At 43.0% G+C, this 19,154-nt stretch overlaps 1 protein-coding gene across 2 annotated transcripts in view; it reads left to right on the top strand.

Moving 5' to 3' along the window:
• The window catches only part of RERG (RAS like estrogen regulated growth inhibitor), a 644,587-nt gene extending 639,720 nt beyond the window's left edge, over positions 1–4,867 (top strand). The window contains exon 5 of one of the 2 annotated variants that reach the window (XM_085650567.1): positions 4,055–4,867. In XM_085650567.1, the coding sequence (XP_085506693.1) occupies positions 4,055–4,462 (408 nt within the window). In that variant the 3' untranslated portion in view covers positions 4,463–4,867. The remainder of the gene's footprint in view (positions 1–4,054) is intronic. The other variant, XM_085650566.1, reaches the window with a different exon arrangement.
• The last annotated feature ends 14,287 nt before the right edge of the window (positions 4,868–19,154 follow it).

The raw sequence follows: 19,154 nt of genomic DNA, 5'->3' as shown, positions 1-19,154 counted from the left end.
AAGGCTTTGCACTCAGAATCTCCCTCAGATGTAGTTTCTAAATTAACTCATTCTGACAGAACAAGAAATATGAGAGGACAAAGGACCCTTCACCTCAACATCAGAAGATTAAACAAATTATCCACCTCGAATAGAGCTTTCTCCAGTAATGCACCAGGAATGTTGGACCTGTAGACCTATCAACTGCTCCCCCCTTCCTACTGTACAAATCTAAATTGAAGAAATATCTAATGAATACCGGCTGAACTCAAATTCCCTCTCAACCTACTACACTGTCACCCTCTTCTAGGTTAAAAAACACTATTCTCAAGATCCTCTAACCTTGGGTAGGGTGGGAGTGAAGTGAGCTTTTACACTTCTCCAACCCCACTACTAACTTTATACTATCAACATGCAGCATAGAAATAGACCCTGGAAAGAAGAGTAGGACAAGAGGGAGAAAAAGAGATACTGGCCATCATCACACTGCCTGATTGCACATCTGGGCTTTATTTTCACTGCAAAAGTGTTGATGTCTAAAGAAGACTTTTAATATAACTATGGACTGACTTTCACATTTAATATTTGATAGTATAGATGTTATACTTTCTGACATGCTCTGTATTTCCCACTCTCTATTTTATATATACTTGTTCTAATAACTTGATGTATAACAGTAATACAGTCTTTGTAAGACATAATTCTGCTGAATACAAGCAATGCAATTAAATCATGTTTCCAAGCGGAAAACTCATTATGGAAAGAAACAAAGTACCAAAATTGAGTTTGTGGTACTAATTGAGGACTTCTTTTGAGAGTACACAAACTACATATTAGTAGTTGCAATCTTAATGAAAGACTCCTTGTGAGAAAACTACGAAAGACAAAATATGAGTTTGTAGTCCTAATGAATGACTCCTTAAAAATACTGTAGTGTGAAAATACTTCTCCGACTGCTGCTGCAACTATGTATCATGATTGCCTAGCAAGGAAGCTATGGACCATGAAGAACTTACACTTTAGGTTTTCAGGGTGGACACCATAATTTGCAGTGGCTCTATGTGACATATAGTCCTTCTTGTGCCTTCACTCAAGTGTTTAGCACAGTAGGTATCTGTGAAATGCAAAGGATCTGTCCAGATGGTGCTCACACACTAGGCACCTCTGTATTCTCTTCTGCTTTGGAATACTCATATGTTTAGAAGATTCAGAGTAGTGTGTCATATGAGACAGTCATTCAGAGGTAGACACAACCCATGCGGCATAATGACAACTATATGCCTACCAAATAAAAATAATTTTCTCTCACAAGAACGAGAGTAGAGACATCATTCAAGAATTATGAAACTGAGTGTGCCCTTTCTCTTACTCTTGGATTCAGTGTACATAGCTAGGTCCTTAGTGTTTCAATCATTTCATTTGTGAGTTTATAGCCTGTATACCTTGTTGATATTAAATGACGTGGACATGGGTGTAACTTTTAGGTTGTGCTTTAAATATGGGTACCACAAACAATTGCAAACTGGATTGTAGGGAGATTTAATTCAAAGGGAAAATAAAGGGGGTTGTTAGGAAGAAACCTCTATCATAAAAAAAACAGCCCATCCCAAACTCCTAAATGCACTATCTTGCATACATTGGCATTAGATTCTTGGGTTATATTCATTATGCTTTTTAGATAACCACCTGGTCCAGAAGTTCTTTAGGCTTAGTGTTCATTATTAACTAATTATTAATTATATGAACTCAATATTATTAATTCGTTATTTATTTATTTAATGTACTGTCGTTTTTGGTGGTTTAATGTCATTTTAATTTCATTTCATTTGGGCATTATAAGTTTTCCTAGAACAATTCGTTTTGTGTTTTGTTGCATTTCTTTGGTGACACTTCATAAATATATTGTATCAATTTCAAAATGTTACGTTGCTTCTTTGTTTTTTGATATATGTAAAGTGTTTCTGCACTTTCTACACATTTTGAACACTTGATTTAGTGTTAAATAGTCCAATTAATTTATATGTAGACTTATTATTGCAAGTATTGATTTGTGTGCGTGTGTTCATACTGATCTAATTATATAATTTGCTCGTATATTGTTACATTTCGTGTCCTATACTTTGTGTTTCTTATGGTCTACAATTTTGGAAATATTGCCTATGACAGTCTTGATTACTAGACACGTGCACGCTGATCAACAAACACATAACAAACAAACACACACACACACACACACACACACACACACACACACACGCACATACACACACACACACGTTTCTTAAATGTCAGTGCCTACTAAAGTATCTGAAAACTAATGCTGCATATATCTATCAATGTACTGTGACTTTGAACATGATAAAGCCTACATTGTTTATCCTTATTAAGCATTTTAATGAGTTTAAGACTGGAGTTTGTGTGTATGGGCAATGTGATCTATTAGGAAGTAAATAGAAAACATTATGCAAGTCAGAATCGCATCACTCTTAGAAGCAGAGCTAATATAGTGTTACCTATAATACCAGCTCTGCAAATATTTCACTAGCCATTACATTCCGGTACCATAGGTGTCTACAACTCAAGGACAATTACTCAAGCAGTATTTATGTTATGTAGGCAATCACTCCAAGACATGAAACTAAAAGAAAAGAAAACACTTAGGGGTCTATTAACATGGCGGTCAGAAAATCACTCCTACCGCCATGGTAGCGGGAAAGTACCACCCACCAGGACCTCGGGAAAACCGCCGGTCCGATTATTATGCTCCGAAGTGGAAATCCGACCGCGGTGGTCGGATCGCGCCAGTTACCATGTGGCGGGCGGTGCTGCCAGCAGCACCGCCACGATGTCCAAACAAGCATGTCCTGCATGTCCCTGCACTGTGTGGCAAGCACTGCATAGTGCCTGCCACCTGGTACAGGGACATCGCAGTGCACTCACACATCCCCCAACATATTGGGGGTCCACAATGGACCACAAGAGACATTCTCCGCATGCCATTCCATGGCGGTTCCACTGCCACGGAAAGCTGGTGACCGCCGGCATCATAATCGTGCCACCGGTGCTTGGCCCTGATCCACCACAATTGTAGTGGTCCAGCTCCGCACGCCAGGCAAGCAGGCGGACTACAACCAGCGGAAAAGTGGCGGGCGGAAAATCAGACTGCTGCGGTCACGACCGCAATGCTAATCGGACCGGCGGTGTTCAGGGCTTCGTGGCGGGCGGAAGTCCGCCGCCGGTCCAGCGATTGCAACCGCCCGCCCGGCAGAGGGAATCCGCCCCCCCATCCTAATGGACCCCTTAGTATTGAATGGCAAAGTGCAGCTCAACTATATGTACTACTGTAATGCACAACAATAGCCTAATTGCCAGGATGGTCCTACAGAGATGCTACTAGCATATACTACTACCTACTAGTGTAGGCAACGCATCCAAGAGTAGCCTCGCCAGCTGAAAAGTAAGGGTTTAGCCACTGCTACAATCTGCAAGTTTTTCACAAGTTTCATTGTCGTATATTTTATTATTGATGCACCTGCATATGGCAATGGGGTGAGAGAGTGCCATAGTTGCATATTAGCACGCCATATTTGTTGTTTCATTGGCATAGACACATATTCTCCAAGGAATGGGCATCAAACATATGTTGCGTGAAAGTTGAAAGTTGTATCTTTACTCTGGGCTTGCCTTCTTCCCATATCATAAAGCATGTTCTCTGACCCATTTGCAGGACTGTACTCAGAAAAGATGTTGTGTGTAAATTATATTGATATTCCATACATACCATCTGGCTCCAGTCTGGTCAACATCATCCTGATGGTGTGCCAACTGTGCATATGTTCTTTCACCGTAGCAAGTTGAACATCTTCAAACAAAGTGTTGCATGAGTTGTTCATATTCCATTGCTGCAATATTTCTGAACTAAGCATTATAAAATGAACCAGATTTACTAAATATTCGTCAATGGATACAGGTTTAAAATCACTTGACCATGTGTATGTGAAGAATATCCATCCATGAGCATATCTGAAAGCTATCCCACTATGATAACGTGCTGTTTCTTTCTCTTTTTTTGAAGGAGGATGCTATTCAGCGAGAAGGTCACGTGCGGTGGGGAGAAGGATTCGTCATCGTCTATGACATCACGGACAGAGGCAGTTTTGAGGAAGTGCTGCCCTTTAAAAACTTACTTGATGAAATAAAAAAACCTAAGAACGTTACCTTGATCCTAGTAGGAAACAAAGCTGACCTGGATCACTCAAGACAAGTCAGCACAGAGGAAGGAGAAAAACTGGCCACTGACATGGCATGCGCATTTTACGAGTGCTCGGCGTGCACAGGGGAAGGTAATATTGCCGAAGCCTTTTACGAGCTGTGCCGTGAAGTGCGTCGCCGGAAAATGGTCCAAGGAAAGACAAGAAGGAGAAGCTCTACCACACATGTCAAGCAAGCAATTAACAAAATGCTCACCAAGATCAGCAGCTAAAAATGTAAACTTTCTATAACACCATTGCAGAGAAGATCTGATAAATGATTCATGAAAGACAAGTTAATGTGCTGTATGTAAATGTCAGATGAGAGGCTTTATTTTCACAGATTCAATTGCTCCTTTATGTTCTCCACATCAGATTAACCCAGATTTAAAGATTACTTGGTCCTGTACAATAAGTACCAATTTCTGCTGCATAATATATCTTTTTCTAATGATTTTTTAACATACCAACAGTATATAATAAAGCAAAAGTATAAATATTATTGGTAATAAACAGAAACAATGTGTCACAGTAAGTAACTTTGAGGACCACATGTGATATTATATTATGTAAAATAAATTGTCAAAAAAATCTGTCCCTGTTGATCTCTGCTACTCAAATAAATTCGCAAATAATTTAGTTTTCAGACATCAAACTGGGGCTGTATGTGAACAAGTGTGCTATCAGAATATCGAGTTCAATCTTCAAAAATGTTCACTCCAGAATATTAATATATCATCAAGGTAAATACATAAAAGTAAGTATAGTTATACTATTCCTAACTCCATATTTACGTAACTATATATATATATATATATATATATATATATATATATATATATATATATATCACCAAAATATGTAAATAAGGATTTATGAATAATGCAAATATACTTAATTTTATATATTTATCTTGATGATATATGAATATAGATATTTGTCTTCAAATATGTAGTTGACATTCTGGACTCAATATGTTTTAGGTCCATATGTGTGACTTGTAACTGTGTAGAAGGAGTTAGCTAGATGAACACTGAAGCAAAAATATTCTCCAACAAAGGAGTATTTCTTACCATATTAAGCATATGCTGCAATCTGAAGCGTATGTTGATAGCTAAATTCATCTGCACTCACGGTAAACATCGCTTACAACGAATGTGATACAACCCTTACCATTACAACCCGGTCATTACAACGACCGTGTTGTTACATCGCAGACAATTACAACGCAAGTCGTTACAATGACTTGCTGTAGGGGGCAGAAGGTGTTGGATTTAAAATCTAACACCTTTCCTACTGTTGCACAGACTGGAGTTGGAATAGTATATTATACTATTCCAAACTTCAGCGCCCCCCTACACCAAGTCGTTGTAACTACTTGCGTTGTAATGGTATGCGATGTAACAACGCGGTCGTTGTAATGACAGCGATGTAATGGCATGCGTTGTAAACACGTGCGTTGTAACTATTCACACTCACTTACCTAAAGAGATGCTGCTGATATGACTCATTAACTAACATCACATACACTGTCCATGGCAGCTGGTACTAAAGGTTTCTTTTTATTGAGCAGTGGGGCATAGCTTCCAAGGCGAACATGTATTACGTCTTTGACGCACACAGAGTTACACAGAAGAAATTCATGAAGATATGGTCATAAAATGGTGCTTTTGCATAATGACTTGTAAGTAAAAGTTAGTTTTAGCCTTAAAGGTAACAAGGGTATTGATATTGCATCTTGTAAGGGCCCACAGTAGTTTTTAAACCAAACTATCTGCGGAGTTTTGAGTGCAAGTTTAGTGTGTTATCTGATCATCAAGTGTTTTACTGCTTAATGAAAAATAAAGTGCTGTCGCAAGCTTGCTGAAGCACAATGATGTTGTACCTCTTAGCTGTGTTATGTGTGGGTTATTTTTTTTCTGACAAATATGTTATTTTAGGAATTGTGATTTTTTTAAATAATTATTACAGTTGATACTCGTGTCACCTGAGCAATACCAACCATATATACTGCCTGAGTTGTTTTGTATGTGTTCTCAATTACCTGTTTAATGTTTTCTGATAGGTATCGGGTGCTGTGTGTTGTTTCCTCGTATGAGCTGTTGTTGTGTGCATAGTGTCATCCACGTAATATTTGGCCCTTCACACATATATATATATATGCAGCTGCGTTCACTGTGTGATGTTGCTCGTGTTGTTTACTAATGTGTATGATGTTGCATGCTTGTTGACACCCAGCTATATATTCACTGTGTAGGATACGTAGGATGAAGTATATGAGCTGTGTAGAATGGGTGTGCCAGATACTGCCTATCATGTCGTGTTGGAAGTTTTCGTATTGTGTTAAAAGTTTTAGTGTTGTTGCTTCAGGATTGCTGTTCTAAGCATGGTAATACCCAATAATGACCCTTGTTCTAAGATTCACATATTTCCATAGTCATCTGGTAACAGGAGTTACTGGCTGATTCGTGTTTGTTTGATGTGCAGTGATTCGATAGTCTCTAATTGATTCACATGGACTCCAGGTAACACTTGGCAGAATATGTCCATGGAAAAAGGCCTAATTGTAGGGAAAAAATAAGGAATCTGCGGTCAATTTCAGCAGCAATTCCCCCCTTGTAAACATCCATTTTGGTAAGTTGCAGTAAAATTGGACCAAGACATTACCACATCCCACAGTAGAATACTAAATCACTGTAAGTCCCTAGTAAAAGTGGTTCTCCATGCACCCAGAAACTGTAAATTAAATTGTTAGCACTATGAGTGGGCCTGCTGCACACATTGTGTCACCCATTTAATAGCCTTTTACACATGTCTCAGGCCTACCATTGCAACCTGTGTGTGCAGTTTTAAACTGACATTGCGACCTGCCAAGACAAACCTCTTGCAAAGCTCTAACCTCCCTATTTGATGCATGTAAGTATCCCCTAGGGAAGGCCTTACACATCCCAGAGGGTAAGTTGCAGTGTACTTAAAGTGTTGGACATGTACTTTTAACCTTTTCCCGCTGTGGTAATGAAAAACTCTCTCTCCTATAGGATATCTCTGGGTTCCCCGATTACATTTAATAAGTGGTAACTTTCAATTCTGTGCAGATAGGATTGTTGAGTTTGGTGTCTAAAGAATTATAATTAAAAACCCTCTTTAATGGTAAAGTTGGATTTTAAGTGACAATTCTGAAAGTGCCACTTTTGAAAGTTAGCATTTTCTTGTCCCAACCATTTGGTGCCTGTATTTTGGGTCACATTAATACCTGTTGCGGGCAGGTGGTCTTTGTGAATTATTCCTAGACAGTGTTACAAAGGAGCAATAGGTGATTGCTGGATGGGCCATCTCTGACTTGATGAGAGGGAGGGGTATCACCTACCACACCTTTACATCACAATGGCTCTGCCTAAACACATTCACAAAAAGTTTGACGCTAGTCTTTAGTAACCCTAGACAGGCTGGGGCCAGTGCAGGGAGCCACGAAATTCCAAACACCTCTGGGGTGGAAGCCTCCAGAGACCTCTCCTACTCCTAGTGGGCACCAGGTATAAATATTGGACCCTCAGTCCCAACTCTTCAATACACCACTGGACCTGTGGAAGAATCAAAAGGACTGCTGTGCTGCTCTGCAAGAAGGACTGCTGCCCTGCTGCCTGAGTGAGAAGATCTGGGCCTGCATCTTGAACCCAGGACCACCAGTGTGACTCCAAGGAATATTTGGCTGGCCTCCTGATCAGAGCCTTAGGAACAGAAAAGGATATTGCCACTTTACACCCAACCCAACACCTGTACTCTCCCTGCAGTGAGTCTTGACCACCAAGTAGTGCCTCCCCAGTCCTGGGCCCTTGGAAGTGGGTTTGAAGCTGCTTTGCCAGCCCAGCTGTGGTTCCCGCAGAAGCAACGCAGTGTGACGCATCACCTGGCAGCTCCTCGGAACAGCCACTGCGTGACGCATCTTGATGCAGGACCTTGCATTTCAGCCCCACATCTCCTCTGCACCACCAATGCACCTTGATGCAGGGCCTTTCATCACAGCCTCGCAACAGAAAAGGCTCCCGCAACCTTAAACCAACACCTGTACTCTGCTTGCTGTGAGTCTTGCCCCCCAAGTGGTGTCACCCTAGTGCTGGACCCTTGGAATTGGGCTTGAAGGTGCTATTCTAATTCAGCTGTGGTCCCTGCAGAACCAATGAAATGGGATGCATCTCTCGGAGCTTCTTGGTACTGCCACTGTGTGACACACCTTGATGCAGGATCACGCATCGCAGTACTCAGCCCCACGGAACTGCTGCTGCATGGAGCAGGACCTCGCACCCTGGATTTAAGGTACTTTGTTCAGCCATCCCTGTACCTGGCCCATGCTCCATCACGGTTAGCCTGAGCGTGTGACTTTGTCCCAGTCCGGCGCAACCAGATGACCACAGTTGGTGCTATGTGCTTCTAGGCACTGTTTTCACCTAAATCTTTAAAACAGACTATCTCTGGTTCTACTGATTGGAGTTTTGTTGTATTCGTCTCAAATAAGTTATTAACTTGTACTCTATTTTTGTAAATTGATGTGTAAATATTCTTGAGTTGTGTTTTCACTTTATTACTGTTTGTAGTGCTGCATAAATACTCTACATTGCCTCTAAGTTAAGCCTCATTGCTTTTGATTCAAGTTAACAGCGGGCTGAGCACAGGTTAATTTGTGGTTTGCTTGTGGTTCGCCCTAACAGAAATTGTGGTTGCTGCTTGAGTAGGGTATCACCCCACTCAGCCAGTAACCCAATTATTATTTCATAAATCACTTTTCTCAGAGCTTATCAATAGATATGTTCATGATTTGCTCCTCAATTAATGCATTTTCTGGTTTCGAAACATTTCCAGAGAAGAATAGGTGCAAGGTTGCACAGGATTTTAGGCTATTTCTTTGAATAATGTTAAGGGATCAATTCCTTTGCTAAGAGATATGTGTTTGCCCGAGACCCTGCAAAACATAGGAATTTCTTAACTAGAAGACATGTCTAATCTCTGATGCAGTCCCTGAGACTAGAGAAACCTTCAGCTTTGTGGCTCAAATGTTGGGGTCAGAATATGAATTCCAACTGTGGTGATGTTAGTATCGTATTTGTACTGATGGAAAGAAGATGAGCTATCTTCTCAGCTCACCTGAGAAATCTTAGTGAGAGACCTGCAGTAGTTCTCATTCAAGAGCTGAGATGATGACTGTTTCGTCTGTAACTGAAATAGACAAGGAACTGCAATTGGTCAAATTTTCACTGATGCTAGGACAAGATGAAGAGCAAAAAAACACTAAGAAAGACTGAAATAATTTGAGGGCTTCCACCTCTCTTAATACCACTTAGTGATACATGCAGAGTTGATATCGATCTACATTTTTTTGTTAAGCAGAACATTTATCCTGAATTCAGCAGTGGAAATTGGAATAATACCAGTTGCTCCTTAATATATGTAAATTCATTTTTGATATTCATATTGCATTATTAGTAGACTCTGTCTCTTTTATTTGTATGTCTCCATCATGTATGTCAACCTCGGTCTTTTAAACATACATCACATAAATAGCATAAATAACCACCAACAACTATTAAATAGCGTAAATATCCACCAAAAACTATTAAAACTAATTAAAAACGTTATGTGCAGTTACAACCATTACAAATTTGCCCCCAGCATGTCACATCTAAAAGTTCCACAAAAAACAAAATCGTATAGCTTCTCCTCGAACCTTAATCCCATATCTCATTAAAACTGGCTTTAATAACTTACACTTTGGGGGCACAAAATGTAAACAATTACATAGCATATGAACAGCCGAGCAGTGCGCCTTAAGGCTACAGCTAGAAAGTTCCTCTTTGTTTGAAAGCGGATTCAGCTCTACTCGCAATTTCAATAGGGCATTACGCTTTATCGGATTGGATAGGTCCGTCAATTACATGAATGCAATGAAATTCTCCTAAAAGTGTCTCAAGTGAGTCATTGATATTTTCAGGGTCAAGATTAGCAAAATCTTTGCCCCTTGAGTCTGCTCATCCTCTATCATTTAATTCCTTGCTGGATGGCAATGATAAATTATCAGTAACATAATTCTTCAATGTAAGTTAACTTGCGATCAGCGTAAGTTGATCCCTTAGAGCCCTATCTCACTTTAAATCACTGGCCTTAATTTCATTAACATGGGAAGTTAATTGTTTGTGCCAAAAACAAATACATAGCATGTTTAAAATACAATTTCATTATTTTAAGTTGTCTTCCATTCTAATGGCTTGGAACATAGCACATTTAGGTAATCATAGGAGTTTTTGAAACTACATCCTTCTGTTTTCTCCCAATCAATATTTGTCCTTAGGCACACAACTCCAATGCCATACAGCATTTTAGGGGGGAACAATCACATTATATGCTGTCAACACAGGTTTTAAGGAAGGATCATCAAAAAACCATTTTGAAATTTAATTAAACCTGCTAACGTGGCTGACGTGTGACGTTTTAAAGCGTCTAAGTGCAGTTTCCATGTTAGTTTACTATCAAAAGTCATACTGAGATACTTATAAGTGGCTTTCTCAACCACCTGTATACCAATTGACCATGTAAAGGGTTTACTTCTTTAGCCAAACTCTATATATTTGTTTTCTCCATATTCAGTACCAGATAAATGGCCCTGCAATAATCGGTAAATGCTGATAGTTTCCTTTGGAAACCTACTTATGTCATGTCCAGTAAGGCAAGCTCATCTGCATACAACAAACAAGGGATGAGCTAACTGAGCCTTCTGCAGGGTTACTGGGAGATCCACAAGGTATAGGGCAAAAAGTGTTAATGCTAAAATGCACCTTCGCCAAAGCCATTTACCAATTGGGATTTAGATGGCACGGACCTCTCTTTTTCTAATGCCACCATTGTCCAGTTCTCCCTATGTAACTCCTTTAACATCATTAGCATCCCCATGGGTACCTTCATTTCTTCTAACTTTTGTTGTAGATTCAGTCAATTTACAAAATCAAACGCTGAGTTGAAATCCACAAAACAGCAAATTTTCCCTGGCTTTAGTTCCTTCCTTGGCCATGGCCCAGAGGCTAAAACAATGTTGAGTCATTAACTGGCCTTTATATCTTCCCTGCTCAATTGAGATTATATTTTCTTTCAATCCAATCTTTTATATATTAGAGCAATCCTGTAGCTAGTTTCTTGCTCCAAATCCATCAAACTAATCAATCTGTAAATTTTGGGATCTGGCGGATTACCTTTCTTTAGTGTGGGCTTAATAATAGTGTTTATTTGTGTAAAACATGTAAACGCAGTCTTGAATACACTTGTCTATTACTCTGTTATTTTCAATTATTATTGCAGGCAAATCATCTGGACCTACTGCCCAAGTTAAATGATTCGCTAAACTTATTCTGACAAATATCCCAGATTGACTTCTTCCACTGTGGACCCATCTTGCTTGCTTTCCTCCTGGGTGCCCTTATACAGGATACTCAAACAAGGACCCCAGCTTTGTTCTGGGACCATACTCCAATGCTATCTTCCAATTTTGTGGACTAATCTCCAAAACTTAAACATATCCTTAGATGCGAGCACTCTTAACATTTCCTACCAATTAGACCTGTTAAAAGCCACCTTATCCCTTTTCATTCATGTAGTGTACAATGCTTTTATCATTTGGTAAGATTTAAGCATGCTTACATTCCCATGTATTCCCTGTGGTTGTTTCCTCAGTTCCATTTTTAGGTTGTGGCAGTGACTACCAAACCAAACCACAACCTAGGACTCTGTTGTACAACTCTTAGCCTAGCAGATCTCTATCTCAACTTGATTTTCAAGCAGTTTACTTCCATATTAATTAGCTCTAAATACTTATATGGAATTTCATCATTATCAATTACACAGGAGTCCAGATTCATTTCCCTATGAGCCAAGACAGTCGTGCTAGGTGCTGTTTATCAATCATTATTGTTAATCTCTTCGGATAGGTGGAAACACTTGCTTTAACTTCCTACATTTTATGTTTAGTCCTGCTCTTAGAGGTCAGTGATTACTGCCTGATATTTTAATAACCTGGAAACGTTGGACAAGTTCAAAATACCATGGTTTATAAGGCAAGGGCAGGGTAATTTATTTTCCTTCCTTCCTTCACTGTTTACTAAAAGATACCCATGATTTGATGAAATTGGTGAGTAACTTTTAACCTTCTTAACATTAACCAAACATTTCCTTTTTCTCATCTCTTTTACCATCTTTTTATGACTTACAGGTTGAGGATTACCTACAGGGTGGGTTATTCTTCTATAATGGAGAGAATAATCACTTAGTTTTTATCAAGATAGGCCTGTTAAAAATGTATAGAGAGTGAGTCTCTTTTGTAAGCTTACCATTACCTTTTAAGTAAGTGCCTATGACTGTGCTCATAGTTGGCCTTGCAATGGCAGGCATCAAACTATTAATGCTTTTTAATTCCTGGTCTAGTGATGTAATCAGGTGTGAGTCTTTAGAGCATTGATATTCAGAACATTTTCTTCCAATAAAACCTGCAAAGTTTTTATAGGAGCATTAAAACACCCAGCATTGATGTTGAATCACTAGCTGATGTCTCCAAAGTCTGCAATGAGTTTCTTGGATCAGACCTTACCCATGACTTTGCAGTTGGTCTGTACACAACTCATCATGCCCCTTAGGACCTTTGGGATGCTTATACCCCCCTTTCGCCACTTGCTGAGCACTCCCTTCCCTGTTTAACATATGTGACTCTGAGACACTTAAGCTCTGTGTATACCCTCCTCCTGACAAAGTGAGTCTCGACAGATGTAATTGCATTAATTGTGTTGTAAGAGGGGAAGTAGATAGTCGAAGCTGTAAGAGGCCCATACAAAAATCTAGAGGCATAGGAGGCATAAAACCCCTTGAGTAAAATGGTGGGGGGGATGATACTGTGTTATTAACAGTATCATGTAAACGGGGTGGCATAAGTTATGTACGCTCTTTTGTTTAGCATTTATTGAGGTGTTTCCCCACACACTCCCTAATTGAGGTTGCCAATTTTATAGAAGGGGAAGTACCGACTCCTGGTTCCTCCCTTGATCACTGCTTTGTTTGGGGAAACCCTGGAGGATTGCGGTATCCTCACCATACAAGTGGTTTCCGCATCTCTTACAATGTCTCTTTTTGACCCAGAAGCATTCTTTCAATCAGTATTACCACCCCGGTCCCCTCGGAGTTTTATTTGCCTATATAGGGTCATTGGGGGCTTCAGGACCATGTAGCTTAGAGTTCTTCAGGAACTTAGGGAACAATTTGCTGTTTTTGCTTACTTCTCCTTCTCATACTTCTTCAAGCGATAGCCAGTGGGCAAACAGACTTACCACCCAAGGTTGTACAATATAATCCAGTTTGAACAAGGCTGGTCATTCCCAATGTCTCTTGCAATTCGTGGATTATCTGTTTGGCACTGAGGCATCACTGACACCTCTAAGCAACCTCTTACCTCATCTACTATGAACTGTACTTGGTTAAACCTCTGTCGCACTACCGTCTGACACTGCAACCATGTCACAGCATCTTTCTACTAAGATGCAGGCTCCAGATGCACTCCAGTCAAAATTATGCCAGCTAAAAGGCAGAATATTGTCAATAGTCACTGACTGCAATGATTCGAGCAGTCACGATTATGGTAATCAGTGGCGTAATATTGTTGATGGTCTCTGAATTTAAAGATTTGAGCAAGCAAGCCTAACAAGCTCACACCGCTGGTCTACCCTCTCCAACCACCTCATTGCAGGCATGGCACCCCAGTACAGACACTACAATCTTCTGCAAACGAGCACCCCCCATGCTTCATGAAGGTACTGTGGTGTTCTGGGCCATAGGCCCACCTACCAGATAAAGAAATGATAGAGACACTCATATAAGGGGTGGAGAACTGGGCACAAGCATGTGCACTTGGGCCCTTTTATTGACAGTTTCACCTGACCAGTGATGCCTGTGTTGGATGGAAATGGGGTGGGTGAAAGGATGCAGGACGCTACATTCCTTCCAAAAGTTAATGAAAACAAAATGAGTCCAACCTGTCGAAATAAATAAAACAACTGTAGACCACTGAGTCTCTTAGTCTCTAGAGGAAGTCTGCAAAACAGTACTGAACAGGTGGACAGGTGTAGCTGGCAGTATTCGGATATCACTGCTCACATCCATGGTTTAACCAGATAACTCTGAGCACGAACAAGGGTGTAGATGGGGTCTAGATCCTTTGATAGCATGTCGGTTGGCTTGAAGTCCACCCATGCAATGTTTGTTAGTCCTGCTTGCTCTTGTGGTGGTGTGGATGGTGTGAAAAGTTCAAACTGTAGTGTATCAAGAGCAGCAGTGGAATTCGTGGAAGAGTTTCCTCTTGGAGTGCCTTGACTCCGTGAAGGACAACCTTGTAGCGACTGGGACAGCATCAACTTCTTTGGACATCTTCCTCTTAGGCCTTGGTGCCTCTCGGTACCTGTTTGTGGAACAGCTACAGGCCGATCTCTTATATAGGTATTCCCTTAAGGTCCTTACCAATGGATCATCATGGGACCATGTGGACTGTGCTGGGTTGTGAGTGAGCCTTGTCGGGGCTGCTGGTGGATCGCCGACAGAGCTACGGCCAAGTCATTCATGCAACCACAAGGGTAGATGGAACATGGGTGTGCTCGACAACAGGACCCAGGTGCGGGTGGGGTTGCTAACAGATAGTCTCTGGAAAACTGGTCTACCACTGTGCCAGGAGTGCTTCCTTGGTCTCTTGGTGGTTCTCGGGTGTACGGCTCCACTTTGGTGATGAGATTCTCCTTCAGAGGTTACAGCAATGCAATGGCATGATGGTGTTGTTGCCATTAGACAACCTGTATGGTGATTAGGATTTGCAGGGAGTGAGGGTGACTGGAGGGGCTTTGTGGCCTGTAGCTTGGTGTGTTGCTAGTGCTTCTCCTTTGGCATGTGCGGTTGTTAGCAGGGATGCCATCATTCACCAAGCAGTCGGTGACTATAAAGCGGACGGTCATGCTGAGAAGCATGAGGCAGATACTGGTTCACGCATGTCAGTGGCTCACATTTGGTTATCCTGTTGCGCTGTTGCCTGTGATGTCACTCCACATTGTTGGATTGTTTGTGTCATTGGGTGCACTCTCTGGTAGTGGCACAAGTCCTTGGTCTTGTAACCTGTGATTATCTTTCCTGTGCATCTGTGGTCATCAGGTTCTTCAGAGTGACAGGTTCAGTCACACACCTTTCTCTCCTCTCATTTTTCAGTACATGCTTGCAATGTGGTGCCCTGCCATGTGTTGCATTTGTTCTCTTCTTCTAATGTGAGAAGGTTTCAGGCCACGTGTCGCTGGTTAAATTCACATGGACCTCTTGTTGGTCTCGTCCTGTTCACAGGACTGAGTGTCTTCTTCCTTCATCGGCCTCTTGCAGGTCCTGTCCTGTCAGTAGGATGGTGCATCCTCTGCCATCATGAACCATTTGCAGGTACTGTGTGTAGGACTTCTCTCTTCTCCTGATGGCACAGTGTCTGTGTGTGCCTCGAGGTCGTGCTTTCTCTGCACTTGGTCCTGCCTAGGGTGTGTCACTCTGTGTGACATTCTCTTTGACAGGCCAATGTTGGCCATTCGGTGCTGGGGCGGCTGGCTAGTAGGGCTTCTTTCATGCAGCCATTCATTGTCTATGAGACTCCCCCTGGCAGTGTCTCTGCACATTGTCTGTTGGTACAATAGGAGGTGCTGGGCCTCAGTCTGATCTTTCCCTCTGAGGACTTTCTATTTCCTTGCTGTATATTTCCTGGGTGGGGCCATCTGTGCCATTCATCCAAGTCTTCCTTTCTTGTGATGGAAGAGGGGCGCAGGTGGTGCTGCTGGGTGCTGGCTGTGGGTATTTCTGGGCATACGCTATACCAGGAGTCTTTGCTTTTTGAGAACTAGTTTTTGCTCTCCTGAGTTTGTGCTGTGAATCCAAACCTTTGTCTCTGCTGTCACATGGTACTGCAGCCCTGCCTAGATGCTGATGGGCTGGGTCTTTAGTCTAAACTAGTCCTCCCGACTCCAGTCACACACAGGTGGTGGGGATTTCTTATGTTCAAAGTGCTGGTGTAGTAGTTGTGATGCTGGTGGCTCTGCTGCCCTCTAGGGGCGTTCCAGCAACAATGTGGTACAGGAGCAGGCTTTTCACACTACCTCCTGAGGGTCTCCACTGGGCACTCTCTTCTAAAAAGGCTGGCAATGTGCAGGTTCTGCACGTCATACTGGCACACTGCACTAGCTTCTCCTCACTAGCATGTACCTCACACGTGCTCCTCACAGCTGTGGTTTCTGGGCTGTTGCTGAAGGATTCTCACGGGAATAAGTGGCTTCTTCCCTGCCAGACATTGATGGTAAAAGACACACACTTGATGGATAGAATGCAGAACAAATCAGAACATTCACCCCAGTCAAGAGATATGGCTTAAGTCCATCATTCTTTTGCTCACCATGCCACCCCAGTTTAGACCCGGCCATATGCAAATCAGTCTTGACCCTGTGCCTCATGGGAACAGTCTAGACCGAAATGCCAAGCCAGGTCCTCCCTGGACCGGAAACAAGCATCCTAGGGCCAGTTTCGGGGTTTCAACCCTCATCAGCCAGGATAGCTTGAAGAATCCAGTGGCACAGTGAGCCCGGGACCCATGTCTAGGCATACCCGGCGCACTTAGGGCAAGAAAGCAAAAGACACACAATTGATGGACTGAATGCGAAACAAATCAAAATATTCACCCCAGTCAAGAGATCTGGGATAAATCCATCATACTTTTGCTCACTGTGTCACCCCAGTTTAGACCCAGCAGGGTCAAGACTGATTTGCATATGGCTGGGTTCAAATTGGAATGGCATGGAGAGAAAAAACACGATGGACTTAGGCCCAGATCTCTGTACTGGGGTGAATGTATGACATTGTTCTGCATTCTGTCCATCATTTGCCTTTTTGCAGCAGGCATTGATGGTAGGCAGTCAGTCACCCTGGGTACAAACCTACTGCCACCGAGACTTGGGTCGAGGGCTCTCTCTTGCGGCCCCTATGTTCGTTGCAGCTGGGCCACTCTCTCATTTACCTTAGACGTCTCCTCTTGTGCTTTGGGATGGGGCACCACTGGTACTGTGGGGTTGCCGCTGGGCAGATGCATCACTTCTCTTCAGGGCGGTGGTCGCAAACTTTCGCTAGGGGGCATATAGGGTTCCCTCTGTGGAGGCAGGTGACAGCCGCTAGGGTGCATGCAGCTCTTTTCTTACTAGTGCAGTGGCAGCCAACTTCCACAAGAGGTGTTCGACTCTCCTTGCCTGCTATGGACTTTCTTCGCGACACAGGAAGCTGCTCCTAGTGCTCCGGTACATAGGCTTGCTGGGGGAAAAAGCTGCTGCTCTAACTTATATTATTTATTTATTTATTCATTCATTAATTTATGTGATTTGTAAAGCTCATAGCTGCCCGAGGGCTTCCCAGTGCTGCAGAGAGGGTGGATGACCGATCATGGAAAAAGCCAGGTTTTAAGTTTCTTCCTGAAGCTACGTAGGTCCTTTATAAGTCGCAGTTCATAAATTAGGTGTCACACAGAAGGTGGAAGTCACTCATGCCAGCTCTTCAGAGTAACTGGGCGGCAGGGTGGCTAGTACGTTTGTGTAAATGTTTGCTCCATCGGTCTCTAGCACCTCTGGCTGCAGATAGTTCTTCTCGGATCTCTGCCAGTGAAAGGTGGTGCTACGGATGTGTCTGCTGCTGAGTGCCCTACAGTAATTCAATGACTCTGGCTGCTGCTGCCACTTCCAGTTGCTGCGGGTGTCTTTATCTGCAGTTGCAGTCTTTTGTAGGGCCAGCGGCTATGCCTGACTCACAAGCACGATGCACCGGCTTCCTTGGGTACTGTCAATCAGTGCTTCACTGGGGGATTGCCTCGCGAGCCACATGCTCTGTCTCTTGGGCCGGGGTTAGGGTGCAACAAGCCACCACTGGGTGGCACTGCACCCACTCCACCCCAGCAGCGGCAGCCTCTCTGTTGCTGCAGACAGGTGTGGTGCGTCCAGCGTGCCCTTGGGGCTTTGCCCCCCGCCCACGCCCACAGCACCTTTGGCGGCTCTGAACTTAGTTTTAAGTTCAGAGACGCCGAGGGAGAACTGACAATGCATGTCAGTCAGCATGACATCGGACCGTGGGCGGTCCGGTGTAATGTTGACTGACATGCATTGTCAGTCCAGGCAGGGACAGGCAGCACTGCAGCACAAGTGCGCATGAGTGGCGACGGTGCGTGAATTTTTCGCCCGTGCCCAGTCATGCGCACTTGTGTTTTCACTGACTTGCGCATGCCCATTAGGAGCCCCTCGGTCTCCTAATGGGCAGGCGGCGGGCGAAGAGTAAGCTGTGCCCTCAGCCAATCCTGGCGCTGCAGCGCCAGGATTGGCTGAGGGGTTGCCACTCCAGTGCTGTTGAACTCAAGAGGCGCCATTGCCAATGCGGAGCAGAGGCGGTCAGGTAAGTTTTTTCTTAATGTTATTCTCCCTCGGCCCCCCACCCCCACGCGACCCACCCCCCACCCCCCTGAGATGTGCTCTGTCGTAAGTCACTGCTTGAGTCCGTTCCCCTACTTTCTTAAACATGCCTTCCCCACAGCGGAATTTGCCAATGGGCAAGGCCGATGGTTAAGGTTCGGCCTTTGGGGACGGCCGATACAGGCAGAGAAGGAAAAGAACTCTGTCTTTTCCTTCATGCCCAAAGAAGACAAGGACAGCATCCAGTTCTCCCGCTGCTGGCAGCTGGCCCCCCCTCCTTTGTTCCCCCTCTTTCCTCTCTGTCTCGCTCCTCCTCATGTAGTAAGAACTGGTCCGAGACTTCAAGAAACAGGTATTACCTTCTCTTTCCTCCTTTCGTTTATTTGTTTCCTTGTGA

Source organism: Triturus cristatus, chromosome 4_1, assembly GCF_964204655.1.
Source record: "Triturus cristatus chromosome 4_1, aTriCri1.1, whole genome shotgun sequence".
Taxonomy (NCBI): domain Eukaryota; kingdom Metazoa; phylum Chordata; class Amphibia; order Caudata; family Salamandridae; genus Triturus; species Triturus cristatus.
Note: the sequence above shows the minus strand (reverse complement) of the source record. Positions and strands in the feature narration are given on the sequence as shown.